This window comes from Vitis riparia, chromosome 18 (assembly GCF_004353265.1).
Source record: "Vitis riparia cultivar Riparia Gloire de Montpellier isolate 1030 chromosome 18, EGFV_Vit.rip_1.0, whole genome shotgun sequence".
Classification (NCBI taxonomy): domain Eukaryota; kingdom Viridiplantae; phylum Streptophyta; class Magnoliopsida; order Vitales; family Vitaceae; genus Vitis; species Vitis riparia.
The window spans coordinates 4,597,634-4,615,694 of NC_048448.1; the positions used below are offsets into that span (position 1 = coordinate 4,597,634).

The 18,061-nt window shown below is 36.9% G+C and overlaps 1 protein-coding gene and 1 long non-coding RNA gene across 3 annotated transcripts; one reads left to right on the forward strand and one right to left on the reverse strand.

The window, feature by feature from the left end:
- Positions 1 to 508: 508 nt before the first annotated feature.
- LOC117907491 lies at positions 509 to 1,602 on the reverse strand. The gene is made up of 2 exons (XR_004650009.1): positions 873 to 1,602; positions 509 to 768 (listed from the first exon to the last, which is right to left on the reverse strand). It is a non-coding gene; the product is annotated as an uncharacterized LOC117907491 (long non-coding RNA).
- Positions 1,603 to 8,575: 6,973 nt separating this feature from the next.
- LOC117907325 (RNA-binding protein 38) lies at positions 8,576 to 17,966 on the forward strand. Of its 2 annotated transcripts, none has more exons than XM_034820832.1 (6): positions 8,576 to 9,139; positions 9,248 to 9,371; positions 9,527 to 9,668; positions 11,109 to 11,145; positions 11,252 to 11,516; positions 17,501 to 17,966. In XM_034820832.1, the coding sequence occupies exons 1-6, from the start codon at positions 8,957 to 8,959 to the stop codon at positions 17,572 to 17,574; spliced, it is 825 nt and encodes a 274-aa protein (XP_034676723.1). In that variant the 5' UTR covers positions 8,576 to 8,956; the 3' UTR covers positions 17,575 to 17,966. The 2 variants fall into 2 exon arrangements, with proteins under 2 accessions (XP_034676723.1, XP_034676722.1); XM_034820831.1 differs by having other exon boundaries at positions 8,577 to 9,139; positions 11,249 to 11,516.
- Positions 17,967 to 18,061: the final 95 nt, after the last annotated feature.

Sequence of the window (18,061 nt, forward strand, 5' to 3'; positions counted from 1 at the left end):
CATTAAGTTCTTTACCAGTTTAGGCGATTACCTAGTCTGAAACGCTATTTAGAAAATATCACCCATCTTTATTTTCTAATCATATCTAGGTTAAAGACAAGAATAAATTCAGAGCATTGACGTGGGAAAATTCCAGAAAATTTCCTGGATTGATGGTGATGTATGTGTCCTGCAGCTCAATGGTTAATGGCTGTCTATTCATCTTAGGTCATATCACAGCTCGCCTCAATCTCATTATGGAATGGATATGTGCGGTTGCTCAAAAGATTAGGATTCATCTGCCCGGGACCATGATCTATGACTGGTGTTCACTAAAAACCATGTCACTAGTCACAAGGAAATTGGACCATTATATATCATATCCCATCACTTGCCCAGAAAAGACCCATTTTCAAACAGAAACCTGGGTAAGATAGGCTATTCCTTAGACGTAAATAATTTCATAAATTTGCATGAAATATTTGTATGGATTGTAGCTCAACTCAAATCTAAGCTAGATGTCAAGGTCTGTCACATCATTCCCCTTTAGACATTTAGCTCATTGTAGGCGAATATTACACAGAAGGTAAGTTCTAAATCAGCTAGAGAATACAACCAGCATACGGACAGAATGATCATTATAAAAGCAAGTGGATCATTAAATGTTGCACCTACTACTTGCAACATTATCTATGAGAAGAGAAGGTAGACTTGAAGAAGGAAGAATCGGGTCCCTGTATCATAGGGATTCATTTAATATGCACATTGCACACTGGGCTGAACATGTACCTGGAGCAGAGGGAATGGGAATGGGAATGGGATAGTTACATAGTATGATATTCTACTATTAAACCTCTAGATGATATCAACATATTAAAGGAGAGGCAAGTCACCTGATGATCCGATCTCAGGAAATAACATGGCACACCCAATGGATCATTCACACTTCATAGTCTGCAGGGCTTCACCCCTTCTGCAGAATTGTGGCGTAAACAGATAGCAGCTACAACACTCCAAACATGGAATATCAGCAGCAAAATTTCCATCTCCTCAAATTAATTAACCAAATTCAACAAGCCTGAACTAGAATATCCCTACATATATATAGTCCAGTGATATGCAGTATCACAACAAATCAAATGGCTTAAGAGTCAATTGAATCAGGCCCCAATTCAAAGAGTTCCTGTACATTGAACTTGGTACCGGATCAGCTGTATTCAGCCCCACTGTACCTATCTTGATTGCCACTGCGCTAGCAGGTAGGGCGTCCATAATTCCTGGCTAAAAAGGTCCATTTGAATAAATGCGCATGCCGGGTGAAAAGATGAAGCTAGAAGAAGCTTCCATAAGCAAGGACTATGTGGCTCTTCGAGTGTGGGAGGACTGTCATCATATTGCGTTCAAAAAGGGTAAGTTGATTAGGCACTTCGGTGCATTGCATCTGACAGAATTCCACTCGTGGCAAGATGGGTATTTGTATTCTGGATAAACAACTGCGCATGAAGCCCATCTCTGGGACCATCACAATTATGCTAGAGGTTGAGAAGGTGACAACAAAAATGAAAAATCTTTCTTAACAATTGACTTGTGTGGCTCGGAGACCCCATTCCAGATATCATCGCATGATCAATGCCTAGTCGCTAACACCAACGCATCACGCTGACGCTTCCCTCTCTCTCTCTCTCTCTGTGGTTACAACACTTTCCAATATTTCCAATTTTGAGTCTTCAATTTTAATTTAGTCATCACCTTACTGAATGGTAAAAATAATTTTATCCCCGTGAGAGAGAGAAAGGGAAGCGTCAGCGTGATGCTGTCTCTCTCACGGGGATAAAATTCTTTTTACCATTCAGTAAGGTGATGACTAAATTAAAATTGAAGACTCAAAATTGGAAATATTGGAAAGTGTTGTAACCACTTCTGCTAATATTTGTACACTTCGAAGATATCAAAACTATTCTCACAAATTTTTTGTCATATCGATTGGCCTTTGGTTTGATAGTTTTTTCTTTTAAAGAAGTTGTTAAGGGTGCCTGTTTGACTGATGTCACCTGTTCATTATATATGTACAGGTGGCATTCAATTTAAAATTGAAATATCTTATATGGGCCCAATAGCTTTGGATTCGAGAAAATTGAAAGAAGTTGCAACATGGCTTGAAGGCATGGTGTGCTATCAACAATGGATTATTGAATTTAGAAATTGAAAGAAACTAGATAATAGATTGTTATAATAAAAACAAATATTTTTAGTTTTATTATGTTATTAATGAAGAATATTAAAAAGTTATATTTAAATATTTATAATTATTATTTTATTTATAAGGAAACAAATAGAATAGTAGATTATTTTATTATACATATGTGATGAAAAAAAATTATGAGATTTTTTGGAAGGTCAATCCTGATAGTGGAGGGATCGGATCGATACATGTTTTATTTATTACTCTTGCATATATATATATATATTATTTTAAAAACCATATCAGATTGGTCGGTTTGATCGTCGGTTGATGACTTTTTTTATTTGGTCCACCCCTTTGAGCCAATGACCTATTGAATCAACCTTGAACCATCGAAACCAAAGTTTGGACTGATGAATCGATTGAATCGATTGAATTGAATGGTTCACTACATGTTTTTGGTTTTTTTTTTCCATGAGAGAGAAATAGTGAGATGGTGGAATGAGACAACTACTGGTTGCTAGTGAGGTGGTTGTTGGTTAGGATAGGCGTGGATATGGTGAGAGAAAGAGGGAAAGAAAGAAAATAAGAAATGGAGGAGGAGAAGAAGAAAAAGAAAAAGAAGAGAAATGGGGAGAAAGGGGAGGAAGAGAGGGTTTTAGGGTTTTGTTTTTTAAATGAATGGTAGAAATTAAGTATGAAAATGGAGGGTCCAAATGGATTGTCTGAAAAATGGGTATAAATGGGTTTAAAAATTGGATTATCTAAAATTGGTATAAATAGGTCTAATTTTTTTTCAAAATACATTTATATTCATTTTTATTATTTAATTTGATGTATTTTGGGGTTATGCAATAGCCACTCAATTTTCTCCCATTTTATACCAATTTTTGACGTAATAGATTTTGTTCTTCTTTGTCCATAGTTTTTCATGTTTAGGGGTTTTCATGTAAATTTGTGTGTTCTTATTTTTCTTGTTATCTATTCTCATTTTTCTGTAACAATTTTGATTTGAAGACTATTGTTATTTTTTTTTAAAGAAAATTTGTAAATATTTTGTTTCATAGTATTTTTCTGGAAAAAAAATAAGAAAAAGAAAAAATTCATCTTACTTTGATTTCAAGGCCCATGATGGCCGAATGGCACACCACCGAAAAACCCATCTAAGCTTTGTAAGAAAAGTCTTTTTTTTGAACCCATAAGCCCCCTTAAAAAAGATTGACCAAATGGCAATACAATCATATTTCCTAGTACAAGCCCAGATTCCCATAAGCCCATGAATCCAATCCTAGTACAAGCCCATTGGGCATATGTTACAAAGAGAAGGCATCCATAAGTTTCCTAATACCTTCGTAATATGATACATTGGTATCTTACAGTCATGTATTCATTTTATTCTATCTTAAAGCTTATTTATTTTTACAGTCAATTAATTCTTAATGATGTCACAGAATATGGATGAATGATTGTATCACATCGAGATATTAGATATTTTCTCCAGCAAAAATTGATGCCTCAGATATTAGACTTTTATAAACAAGAAAAAAAGAAAGCCATTAGTGTGTAATTGACCATAAGTTTTAGTTTTAAATTGCTGCCAGTTGGCCTAATTGGAATGTGTCTGGTTTACTTTTCCTTTTAAAGCCTGTCGTTTTCCACTAAAATGCCTGAGAAAATAAATTTAGATTTGGACCATTGTAATTTTCACTTTTCTTTAGTAATAGAACAATTTCAGTTGAACTAAAGAGAGTAGAAAAAGAAGGGTAAATATAAGTTAATAAGAGTGTATTTGACTGTGATTTTATGAAGTGTTTTTAATTTTTTTAATGTTTACAATTTTTTATTTTTTAAATATTGAAGAAGCTAAAAACGTTTCGTAAATCACTGTTAAACATACTCTAATTCTTACACAAGAAATAAGTTTTTTCATGTACTTGCAAAACAAATAGTAATTACAATTATATTAACAAATATCTCATTTGAAATTTGGAGTATGTCATAGAAAACAAAAAATTTACCTTCAATGCCCATAATAGTAGCTATGCAGGGTGTCGTAATATCAATATTATCAAAGATTGAAGCGATAAGGAACATGATATACATGTTGAATTCAAATCTTGTAAGTTTAAACTTTTAGGAAAGTTAATAATTCAATGTGTTATTAGAGTTTGATTCAGTGGAAGGTCTCGGGTTCAACCCCTATCGCAATTTGCATTTCCCTGAAGAACATGAAAGGAAAATTGGTAACTCAACACAAAGGACAACTGCAAAGGGGAACAACCTTTAGCTTTTTAGAGTGCATATGAAAACCTTGGACCCAATGGGCTCACCAATGTTAAGAGAGGAAGTGTAAGCAAATGGACCTCATGCAATGTTAGCCCACATGATTATGTAGGCCCATGCTAAAAACTTCCAACATATCATGCTCCCTCCGTGTGAAAATGCTCTCTTGCTTTCTTGAATCTTTATGTAATGAGGGTGAAAATAGTCCTAACCGACAGATGTTTTGTTAACCATTGAAGCATAATATATGACAACTATAGAAACAATGAAATAAGCTATTTGGCTTAAGGGTTTGGTTGATAATTTAAGCTTGCAACAAGAGTTGATGGTTGTGTATTGTGACAATCAAAGTATTATACATTTGACTAAAAATAAGATGTTCCATGAGAGGATCAAACATATTGATATCAGAATGCATTTTATTGGGGATGTGATTACACAAAGTGCTATTGTAGTGAAAAAATCTCTACGGTGGACAATCCCACATATATGATGACTAAGTTCATTCCTATGATTAAGTTCAAGCATTACATGGATTTAATTGGTATTAGTAGTCTCTAAAGGCTCCTGTGGGGTATGAGAGTAAAGTAACTTGGAAGACTTTCGAGTTTTTCTTTGAATCTTGAGAATTTGAATCAAGGTGGAGATTGTTGGAAAGTATCTCAAATTGTATTTTGAGTCAATTTAGAAAGTTATTGATAATTTCATAATAAAAGGTATTCTTGAAATTGGGTTTCCTATTATTAGAGGAAAATCCTATTATAAGATTTTTTATTTTAAGAAAAAGTATATTTAACAATTATACTCTTAGTTTCCTATGTAGAAACTTTCTTTGTAATTAGAAAAAAACATAGGAAGAAATTTTGATCAAAATAGTAAGTCTCTTTTTAGATATAAATTGAAGCTTTCGGGTTTGAGAGCTTTAAGAGTTGTAATCTCTTTTAATAATAGCGAAAGTTTTTTTTTGTCTTCACCCGTGGATATAGAACCACTTAAATTGTTGTATGTTTTGTTTTGTTTTTTTCTTATTCTTTTCTCTCCATTATCATTCTTTATCATGATTTGCACAACAGTTATCTCAGGGAGGGAATATCTCTCATATCCATTACAAGGAGAAAGTATTATCCAATGCTAAAACCTTCAATATTGAGCCAGGAATATCTGGGCCTCTTTTCATCCTTTCAATGCCACAGTATTATCTGTGGATACAAGCCTAATAAATTTTTAGCATATAAGAAATCCAATAAGATAACTAAGGACATAAGATTATCCTAGCGGCTATATTGATAATAGTCAGACATAGCTGTATGCTATATGAAGTCAATACCCATTTGTCAATTCACAAACTAAAAGAACTTGATTAATAGAAAACTCAAATAACCTGTAAAAATATAGCTTTCTGCTTCCACCTTTCCCAAAAGTTTCAATCCTTAATATTTTTCATTTAAAAAAAGAAAAACTTATTTCAAGATATTATAATAAGTGAAATTGGAAGTCTATGTCAATAAATATTCGTGTAGAGTTGGATGGACAGCTAGGATAATTGAAATAAGTCATTAAAGTATTGTTTTGGGTACCTGAGATAATTGGGGGCTTAGAAAGGGACTGGACAAGACACAGCACCCTATATATCCAAACGATGGTCTGAGTTGTTTCCAAATGTCAAATTTTTATTGGGAGGCATGCCAGCCCATAAGCCAATGCAGCCAAGATGCTGTTCAAAACATAACCAAGGATCCCCTGTTGCACCCCCAACTTTGGTGGAACTGTCATGGCCATTGCCCAATAATTCCTTATCCGGACTGCCCATGTTAATCAATGGTAATGACAGGCTGTGAATGTAACCTGAGTCATCTTTGTTTAGCCTCTAATCTATGTGATACGTATGTATGGTTAACTTTTATCCAATGAATGCCTATTGACTCAATTGTAGCCTCCCGACAAGTGGGGGCAACGAATATGCAGCAGTCATGTCGGGCACCGTTTGGAACAAAGAAATATAGTGAGGATGGCCAATGGGCTGTAGGGATCAATATAGGTTTCCATTAAAAAGCAATGACATCTTGAAATTAGATACGGCAGTCCCCCAGCATCTGTGCTGGTTTCCCAAAAATCCATAATCCAAAAGCGTATTTGAAAGCCACATCCATGCCTGGTGGCCGGTGGGGGCCTAAAATTTTCACCAATTTCCATAAGCTTAAAGCTGTAATAAGCTTTAGTTGTGTACTATAATTACATTTTTATAAAATAGCGCTCAAAGGTTTTAATAACTAATGGGCTAATAGGTAAAGTCAGAACGGGTGAGAGGAAGGGACTATCTGGGAATAGGACTGAGTCAAAAACCACACCAAGACATCGAAGAACAAGAAAACCTGGTCCGATGGAACCCCATCTGCCAGTAACTATAGCTAGAATTGAGTGCAAAGAGATGAAATGATGAGAAAAGCATGGCAGAATCCTGGGAAAGTGAAACAGATTGAGCTTTTGATTCAAACTTACAGGGAGAGAACATCACCACTCAAAATGGGGGGTTCTTTTGAGGTGGAAAGGACTGGAACAACTGAGCATGACTACCATAAGGAGTAGACTTTGAGGAAGAATTTCAGAGATTGCTTTATATGCTCAAAGCAAATTTGAATTGGGTCGAGAGGGGGGAGTTGCCTGCAGAGAAAGCGCGGCTTTAAAAGGCATTGATTGGTGGGAGTTGTTGGCCGATGGAGGTAGAGCTTAGTGGGTGGGTCATCCAATATATGAGGGTGGAAGAGGTGTATCCGAGGTGTAAAAGAAAGTAGATGAAATCCAGCTCATTCTTCTCAAAGCATGACACGACCCCACGTGGGGAGGACTGCCAATTCACGGACTTGTACAGTATTCATAAAACTAGAGGTTCTTATAGCTGTCTCCTCGTCCCTAACGCTGGCAACAAGCTAGATAAATGACCTGCTTCTCCCTCACTCCTCACTCCTCTCTTCGTGTGCGTGTGGCATCAGCGTCACTGCCAAAAAGTTCAACGTCTCTTAAACCACCCTTTGTATCACTGAAATGACAAACAAGTAGTTCCAATTTCCAAGCAGGGGTGTGGGAGAATCCTTCAAAGTCATAAGCCCAAAGAGGATATTTTTTGGGATCCATGGGGTTTGGGACAATGTAATGGTCCTCCATTAACGGTTAAAGGACACAAGGTTCGCTTCAAATTAACCTTTTTTATTTTTTTAAATATGATTGACTAAAGAATGATCCCTCGCATATAATTCCAGCTGCAGTTCCAAACTTCGATTTCATCAAAGCCGCCCACCATTTCTTTTTAGTCAGCACATGGATTTCCATCTCCCCATATTGGCAGTATTAAAATGGATTTGGTTTTTAGTTCTGCACTGTGCGATCCATTTCTTTTTGTTGTTTGGAAGTTGGCCTTGTAACATCTTCTGATTGGATGGTTAGGAACATGGGGTCATGTGGGAATGTTTGATAAGTATTTGCCAAATTAACTACTCTTGAGGTTCTATAATTTCCTATATCTCCCCCACCTCACACATACAAACAAACTAACAAGGGAAGGGGAGAAAATTTAGGCCCTGTTTTTTTATTTCCCTTCTCTTTTTTCTTCTCAATTAATGATAAGACAGCTATGAAACCTAAATTCCCATGAAGTATATACACTCTTGGCATAAAATCAAGAATTGGCGTCGATTGATTAGAAGTTATTGCTTTATCTCACCGGCTAATACTCAACAACATTATTATGGCAGTTGTTATTTTGATCATGGAGCAAATCAATTTAATAATTTACTTACCATTGTCAATGAAAAGTGGCAACCTGATTATGATTGCCAGGGTCCATCACGAGACCCCACGCTGGAGAAGGGTCAGAATTGCAAGTGACATTCACCCACTTTGTATAAAAAGTAAAATACGAGTCAGTAATATAATTGAGAAGGTGGATGGTAAATTTTAAGAGCTAAGAAGAACTCAAAAAGGAGCAAGGCTGAAGCCAAAAGAAAACATGGAGAAGAGAACATAAATACAACTAAAGGGGAGATGGGAGAGGAGTATTGATTGGAGGGTGGGAGGGTATATTAATGCAGGGACAGGGAGGACAGACTCAAGTGCGGAGTCACGCAGCTGTCATTCGATATACAAAGCCACCCCCTTCTCATAGACAGCAAATAAGCGTTTGCAGCTGTCGGCCTTTCTCTCTCTCTCCTACCCCCACAACCCTTTTTCCCCCTCCTTTCAATTAAACAACAACCTCCTCCATTTCAAACAGCCCATCAAATAACAACAACAACAACAACAACAACGTCTCTGGACTCTCTGTCTATCTCTCTCTCAATGATTCCTCTACTGTAGATGAGGGATGGAGGTAGAGGCACAACTAGAGGGGCAAGGGGTGAAAAGGAGGTGGCGGAGAAGACACAGCGCAGCCCATTCCTTTTTAACTATATGATCCACACATCAAGATTTCATGCGTAAATCAGAATACCCATCTATCATTTTCATGATTTAAACGCCATGGCTTACCAGCATTATCGATCACCCTTCGGTGACACCACGTTTACCAAAGTCTTTGTTGGGGGGCTAGCTTGGGAGACGCCCACCGATGTAATGAGAAGACATTTCGAGCAGTTTGGAGAGATTCTTGAAGCTGTTATCATCACCGATAAGAATACCGGAAAATCCAAAGGATACGGATTCGTAAGTTTTTCCTTCCCCCATTACTTAATCGTCTTTTGGATTTGCTTCCTATAGGCTATATGTATCTGTGAGGCAGCGACGGTGTTCATCAAGTTTCCTAATGAATAGGTTACTTTTCGTGATCCGGAATCGGCAAGGAGAGCTTGTGTTGATCCGAACCCTGTGATAGATGGGAGAAGAGCCAATTGCAACATTGCTTCATTGGGACGCCCACGCCCTTCACCACCTCGAGGTCCATACACCCTTATTATTATTCTCCATTTTTTTTTTGTCTTCTGGAATATGTATGGGTTGGGCTACATATATTTTTCTCTTTCTAATTTGAACAACCGAGAATGATGAAAAAAATCCATTATTCGTTTATGATTTCTTTCGTTGTTAATACAGGGAGAAATCAAGGTGGCAATCCCTATCACGCAGGCGCATCCCAGGGTGCATCATCCTTCAGCGGAGTTCCGGCACCACTGGCCCCTCCACCTCCACCGCCGCCACCACCACCTCCGCCTCCGGTCATTTATCCACCTTACGGGTGAGTTCTTTGCCCTTTAATAATGCTACCATCACCCGAAATTATGATATCCATAGAAAATGGTCCACATGGTAGATATTTTTCATTATTAAAAAACTTTCCCCAATGTAGTTGGCATAAAAAGACATAAACACAAGAGGGCGAGTTTATTTCATTCATTTAATTCTTATATTTTTTAATTATCTGGTGGAGCCCATGCAACCAAACGTGGATAAAATAAATCCAAAATCCACTGAGTAAATGACTTCTACGTGGGGAAAGGGTGTGCACAAGCCTAGCTGGCAATGCGTGGCAGCGGACCCATCCAACGTGTTGTGGTGGATGCCTCTATGATGCGTTCCTTAGCTTGTGCGCACGTCACTATTGAACCCCAATTAGGCAAATTTACAGCCGAATTTTGGATAACCATTGACTTTAATGACTCAAAAGGCTGAAAAGGCAATTATATTATACAGTCTGAAACCTCAGTTGAGTACAAAACGGCCAAATGATTCTCATCACGTCTCTGTTATGGCCGGCCCATTTATGCTGACTAAGACTCTAAGTTGCATTGAAATAACACGTGGATTAGACTAGCTTCTCATCCATTGCATAAATAATATTTTAAAATATGACCTGTTACTATCACAGTATATGACATGTCAACAAGATATAGGATGTAAGAAATGGGGCCGACATAAAAAAAAAAAAGTAAAGCCAATAAGCGGGAATGGTTGTTAATTTTCTAGTCTATCCAATTAAAATTCAATTAGTGAACAGTTAAATTTACATTATAAAAAATTTGAATTCAGTGGGATCACACTAACGAAACCACGTCATCATATCGTGAATCATGATTAGTCAGTAGACCTTATCTGTTTTAATTTCTTTTTCATTATGAAGCTCATTTCCTTGCCATATTGGATGGAGGCGATGTGAATTTTCTTCTCTTTTTTCCTTTTTTCAAAAAAAAATTTCGGGGATGGTTGTTGCCCTGGGCTGACGTGGATGCATATATTATTTTTTATTATCATATATTATAAATCAGATGTCCCTTATGCAAACATGTTATCATTGTTACGAGGAAAATGTTGGTCCCATACGGCAGCATTCCAAGCTGACCTTTGATAGGGCTCCAAGGACGGGACCCCTGTCACGTGTGAGCCTCGCTTTCATTCAAAATGGGCACAATGCTATCTTCTAAATGCGTACCCATTGCCCAGAGGCTTTAATTATAAAGAATAAAATATGTGTTGTGTTGTTAGCTTCATTTTACCGGTGGAAGGTGAAATTTATTGGGAATAGGTGTAAACTGTAAATGGGAGGAATAGAGGATGTAACATGCAGAGGCGAGGCCTGTATATGGTCTGAGAGGCTAATATTCAGGCATTAAATTTCATTATTGTGTGTATAAATCTGAACTGCTTTACTGAACAAGCATTAAATGCTGCTCTTGCGCAGGTACGCAACCTATACACCTGATTATGGGTACCACCAAGTGAGTCTCTTTCTCGCGCGCACACAGATTTACATAGATGTTTCTTTTTAGGAATAAGAAATAATTTAAGCCAACGGTTGTGACATTATTATTGATTGAGCAGCAGAGCCTGTATAACCCACAACTTCAGCAACCATACTATCATCAACTCTACGGAGCGTCATCTTCTACTGTGGCTTCTCCGTATTATTACGGATATTCTTTACAAGCTTCCAGGGGAACATTTTCAGGACCCCAGGCGCCCCGTGTTCAAGGACCCTCTTATCTCTACTATCCTACGCAAATGGAGGGCTCCTTCCCCACCTATCCTCCTCCTCCTGTTCCTCCAACCCTACAACCAACATCAAGGCCTCCTTTTCCCTCTTCTACTGGTAACCTACTTTGACTATTCTTTTTTTTTTTCGCAAAAAATATATATGCATTAACATCCATTGCCTTTGAGTTGATATTAGAATTGATATTTAAATTGTTTTCTACTGGCTCATATGCAATACACGTGATGTACATAGGCTTTAGTCTAAGATGCACCATTGGGGGGTGGGGGTGGGGGTGGGGGCCACATGGGTAGCCCAACCATGTGAGGTGAGCTGTCCGATTTAAGCAATGACCCATCATGGGTCTGTAGAAAGACATGCCAGAGAAGCAAAGTGTAAACTAACAGTGACGGCATGTGGTTTCAGTATCAAGATGATGGTTGTTTCTGGGAAGTGGGGATGCAGTCAAGTGGCCGTACATGGAGAGGCCCACGGTGCACGTTAGATTCTGCCGTTGCGCTTTTAAGTATTATATCTTCAACATATGGTATAGACTATGGATGTTAGTTTTTCATCTAGAAACAATGAGAAGACTGACAATAATTTACTGTAAGAGATCTATTAAAAAGTTAAACTCAAAAAATGATGTACAGAGAATTTATTAATTCATTCAACTGAATTACAATAAATAGAAATTGAAAAATAAATGGAAACAAAGATCATGGTCCTACATTTGACTATGATTAACAACATGAAACAAATTAACCAATAACTTACTAAAGACTAGGACTTAAACTTTTAAATAACTAAAAAATAAAACAACAATTAAAACACATGCATAAACTGCAGTCCTAAGGCAGCCAAAATAACACTCCTCTTTGCATTAGGTGTTGTAACCTCGAGCTTTTCTCTTAGAGCTTTAAACTTGTTGACAAGTAGTGGTTTTGTAAAAATGTCTGCCAGCTGATTTTCAGACTTGTAGTAAATGAGAGCAATTTCTCCTTCTTTTTGTACCTCCCTTAGAAAGAAAAGCTTGATTTTGAAGTGCTTGGTCTTCCCATGAAAGACTAGATTGTGAGAAATTGCAATTGCGGCTTGATTATCAATAAGAACTTATGTACTGTTCTGTTGAGGGCTGAAGCTATTGGGACCACTGCAATTGCCTGACGTACGCGCCTCCTCAACTGAAGATGATACTTACTTCCTTTGACTTGTAAAAGATGTCCGGACACACTATATGATGGTTTTGTTAGTTTTACGGGGCCATTCTCCTTAGGAATACTTACCTTTTTTTACTGTGTGAGGGCCTTTTATAATGCCAAGAGCATTGTCCCTTGAAATGGTGGAAAGACTTTTTGGTTGTCATGATGGTGTTTAGAGGGTGGTAGAGCCATCATTACCCTGCAGGCGGCTGTCAGAGATTGTTGGAGGGATGGTTTGTCGTCATTCTTGTCTTTTCACTCTGTAGGCGGCGTAGGGCAGGTCGCTTGAAGTGATCCCGGAAGGTCCTGTCAAGCATGCTTTTGGCAAGATAATTAATGATTGACCATGAAACACGGTCAAGAATCTTGTTTGAGACGCTAGCCATTGGGTCTGGACTAAGCATCCGAATAGAGGAGGTGTGTATCGCATGCCAGTTCCTATGCACATCCGGACAAAGGGTTGGACGTGCCACACGTCCAATGGAGGAGTGCTTTGTGAGGCTATCACATGTTCGTTTAGGGGTCGTCCTTACATGTTCCATTGCTTCAAGTGCAAATCACATAAAAATTTTCTTAACCATAATGCCTGATTGATAGCTACAATAAACTCTACCTCTATAGTGGATTGTGCAACTGTTTCCTGCTTCTTAGAGCACCATGAAAAAAATCCCTAAACCAAGACTAAAACAATACCCAGATGTACTTTTCATGTCATCAACTGATCCTCCCTAATCACTATCAGAAAATCCTTGCAACTTGAAACACTGATTCTTCTTAAACTTTACACAAAAGTCGATTGTTCCTTTAATGTATTTCACCACTCTTTTTGCCGCTTTTAGATGTAATTCACTGGCACAATGCATGAAACGAGATAAAAGACTCACAACAAACAAAATGTCTGGTATTAATGCAGTGAGATACATTAGGTAACAAATCAAGCTTCTAAAATCACAATTTTCAACTTTGTCAATCCCATCCTCCTTACTTAAGCTATCATTTTAGTTCATTGGTGTGACTATTACTTTGCAATCCTCCATATGAAATTTCTTAAGTATTTCCTTGGCATATTTCCTATGATATATATATACTTCATCTTTAGCTTACTTAATTTCCATTCTCAAGAAGTATGTCATTAATCCAAGGTTAGTTATTTCAAAGACCTGCTTCATTTCTCTTTTGAACTCCTCAACCAGTTTGACATTGTCTCCTGTTACTAAGAGATCATAAACATAAAGGGAAACTATGAACAATTCATTTTCCTTATGTTTTACATAGAGAGTAGCTTCATACTTGTTTTTTTCATAGCCTAAACTCGATAAATACTCATCTATCCTGCTATACTAGGCTCTCGATCCCTATTTTAAGCCATATAGAGCCTTCTTAAGCAAGTAAACTTTCTCTTCTTCACTTTTTTCCATGAATCCTATGAGCTACTCCACATAAATCTCCTCGTGCAATACATTGTTTAAGAATGCAAATTTGACATCTAGCTGAAACACCTTCTAGCCTTTTTGAGTTGCAATTGCTAGTAAGAGTCGTATAATGTCCAATCTAGCCATGAGTGCAAAAGAGTCTAAGTAGTTAACCCCAAAAATCTGTACATACCCTTGAACTACAAGTCTAGCCTTGTATTTGTTGATGGAACCATTTGCTTTTAGCTTGGTTCTAAACACACATTTTACTCTAATAATCTTCCACTCTTTTGGTCGGTCAACAAGGTCCCAAGTCTTTTTTTTTTTTTTTTTAATCATTGACATCTCTTCCTCTATTGGCTTCTTCCATTTATGGTTTTTAATGGCTTTTTCATAACCCGTAGGTTCACAAATGGCCACATTGCATCTTTGATAGATACCATAGAACGGTATTGTTCCACGAATTGGTGGATCATCTTCCAATTCTTCTTGCCATTGTTCAAGAGCTTGCACTTATGTTGTTTAGAAGGGGAGACTTGATTTCTGCTTGCTTATGGATGTCTCTTGTGTCTGTTCCTAGTTCCACTTCTCATCTTCATTGAAGAACACATATTTACTAACAATTAACTTCCCTGTTTGAGGTTGATACACCTTGTAGGCTTTAAAGGAGGAATTGTATCCTACGAAGATGCCTAGTTTTAACTTCTTGTCAAGTTTATCACGTTTGACCTGTGAAACGTGAGAGAAACACACAATCGAACACTCTAAGGAAATTGAGTGAAGGTTTATAGCCATACCATGCCTCGAATGAAGTTTTATTATTCAATGACTTAGTAGGCAATCTTTTATATAAGAAAACTGTAGTATTTGTCGCCTTAGCCCAAAACTTCTTTGGCAACTCCTTGTCATGAAGCATACATCTGGTCATCTCCATATGCATCTATTTCTTCTCTAACTCCGTTTTGTTGCGAAGTATATGGAGCAATAAGCTGGTGTTTTATGTTTGTTTCCTCGCAAAACAAATTAAATTCTTTTGAGGTGTATTTTTTTTCCATTATCTGACCTTAGAACTTGAATTTTGCAGCCACTTTGGTTTTCCACCATTTTCTTAAACTTCCAAAACACTCCAATCACTTCTGACTTGAATTTTAAGAAAAAAATCCAGCACAATCTTGTAAAATCATCAATGAAAGCAATGTAATGCCAACTACTTCCTAATGATATAGTTTTTTGAGGACCAGATGCATCTATGTGGATTAGATGCAACTTGTGAGTGACTCTCCAAGTTGACTTTGGGAATGGTCTCCATTTTTGTTTACCGTATTGACAAGCATGACAATTCGGTAAGTGATCTGGCTAAAAATCTTTCTGACAACTCATTTTTCTTTATCAGCAACATTCATTCTTGTGCCATTTTTTAGTAACGTTCTCTTCAGTGGAATAAGCAACTTACTTCTCATCGATTGGATCAAATGAGAAGCTTTTGTATCTCATTTTTACTCTGAAAACTTCTTGTTCATTTGCATTGTGAATAAGGCAATGCTTGTCTTCAAATGACACTTTAAATCATTTTTCTATGAGTTGACTAACATTCAACAAATTTGGATCAATATCAAGTACAAAGAGAACATTTAAGATTGTCTTTGTGTCTTTGTTTGTTGAGATGGCAATGGTTCCATTTCCTTTCACAAGAATGTGATCACCATTTCCTATCCAAACCTTTGTGATTGCTATGGGCTTTAAATCTTTGAAGAGTGTCCAATCATGGGTCATGTGGTTTGTACAACCACTATCTATCAACCAACTCTCACTTGATTCCCTGCTTGATAAGCAAATGGAAACAAAAAGTTGATCTTCCTCTTATTGGTTAGCAACTTGAGCATCTGCTTCCTGTATTTGATTTTTGTGCTTTCATATCACAACCTCATGTCCGAGCTTATTGCATTTGAAACATTTGGCATCGGGTATTTTCCAACATCTAAATGGAGAATGGCCTTTCTTCCCACAGTGTTGGCAGAGTGGATATTTTCCTTTGAAATTTCCATTTCTGCTTTTGTTGCTGCTCGAGGTTGTAAAGTCATTGTTTTCTTTCTGTCCTTTCTTCTTTTTCTTTTTGTTCTTCTCAGTTCTATGATGTTTTGCCTCTAGAGCTCCTTTAATGATGACATCTTGCCTCATAAACCTCCTTTGCTCTTGTGCCTACAAAGAATTAAGCAATTATGTTAAGGATATCTTTAACAGATCCTTAGTGTTCTCTAAGATTGTAACAATTGCTTCATACCTTTGAGGCACCGTGACAAGGATCTTCTCTACAATCCTTGAATCATTTAATTTAGAGCCGAGTAATCTTGCTTTGTTTACAATACTTTGAAGTCTATCTGAATAGTCTTTAATTGTTTCAAATTCCTTTATTTTTTGCAACTCAAATTCTCTTATCAAATTCAAAACTTGCATACCTTTTATCATTTTGTCTCTTGCATATTCTTCTTTAAAATAATCCCATATTGCTTTTGCTATTTTAAGGGACATGATTCTTGTGAAAATCGTTTGTGACACCATAGTGAACAAACATGCCTTAGCCTTTGATTTCTTCGTTTTCTTCTCCTTATGAGCTTTGATTTGAGCCATGGTGGGATTATTCGATAAGGTTGGGATATCTTAATCCTCTTTTATAGCCTCTCAAAGATCTAAAGCTTCCAACTAAGTTTCCATGCGTACTGCCAAATCTGGTAATTATCTCCATTAAAGATAGATAAAGCAATTGATGAAAAATTGGCCTCTGCTTCCATGATGTGTCGTACTCTAGCACAGATCCCTCAAGAAGATTGCTTTGATACCAATTGTTAGTTTTTAATCTAGAAACAACTAGAAGACTGACAATAATTTGCAGTAGGAGAACTATTGAAAGGTTAAACTCAAGAAATGATGCAGAAGGAATTCATTAATTAATTCAACTAAATTACAATAAATAGAAATTGAAAAACAAACGAAAACAAAGATCATGGTCGTACATTTTGGCCATGATTCACAGCATGAAACAAACTAACCAACAACTTCCTAAAGATTAGGACTTAAACTTCTAAATAACTGAAAATAAAACAACAATTAAAATACATACATACACGGCAGTCATAAGGCAACCAAAATAACAATAGAGAACGGCCATTGCTAAATCACTTTTGGCTTCTTCTACAAAATTCAGTATGGTTATAGTATAGGAAATTTTCACTTGACAACATCCAGGGAACAGGCTAAATTATCTCTAACAATACCCCTTTTTCTTCAAAATTAACATGATTACCTGAGAATTGTCGTCGCAGTTTGATGCGTAATTTGAGTGGGAGGGTAGAGTTGTAAATAGTAACATGATAATCCATTATTCCTTATTTCCGGGGTTCGAAATATAGGTTGTAATGTGCTTGCATGTATTGTGTATTTTTGTCATTTATCTGTGCTAATTCCTATCTATAAACTGTGATGGTGTCAGATTCACAGACAATACAGCATTCCTCCACAGAAACAGAAGCTGGGGTCAGTCATTCAGAAAGCCCAACCACCTAAGAGAACACCATCATAACCGTTGGTGGTTTGCTGAAAAGTTTCAATTGTATAATCTTGACTGAATTTATGCCTCATCATCTCTCTCTATATTTCTTCCTTTCCACAACCATTTATATATATATTTTTTGGTCCAAAGCTGTAGCATATGGTGAGTACTGCTTCAGGTGACTGCTCTGATCTCAACAGCTATGGCAGGCAAAGATGGCCTAATCAACCGATTTCTGCAGATTTTTTTCCCTCTTTCTTCTTCTTTATTTTTCACTTTCATCCGAGTTTATTTATTCTTTTCAGTGTAAGAGCTTAACATCTTTCACAAATGTAATGAACAGGAGGGAAGTGCAATCCCTCAATAAGGAATTTGATTAATCACGCAGGTCTCTGATGATTTTTTATTTTTCTCCTTCATGGCAACCAACCCCAAAAAAAGAAGGAAAAAACATGAAATCTGTTTTCTCAAATGCATGAGCATGTGGAGTTTTTTCCTTTC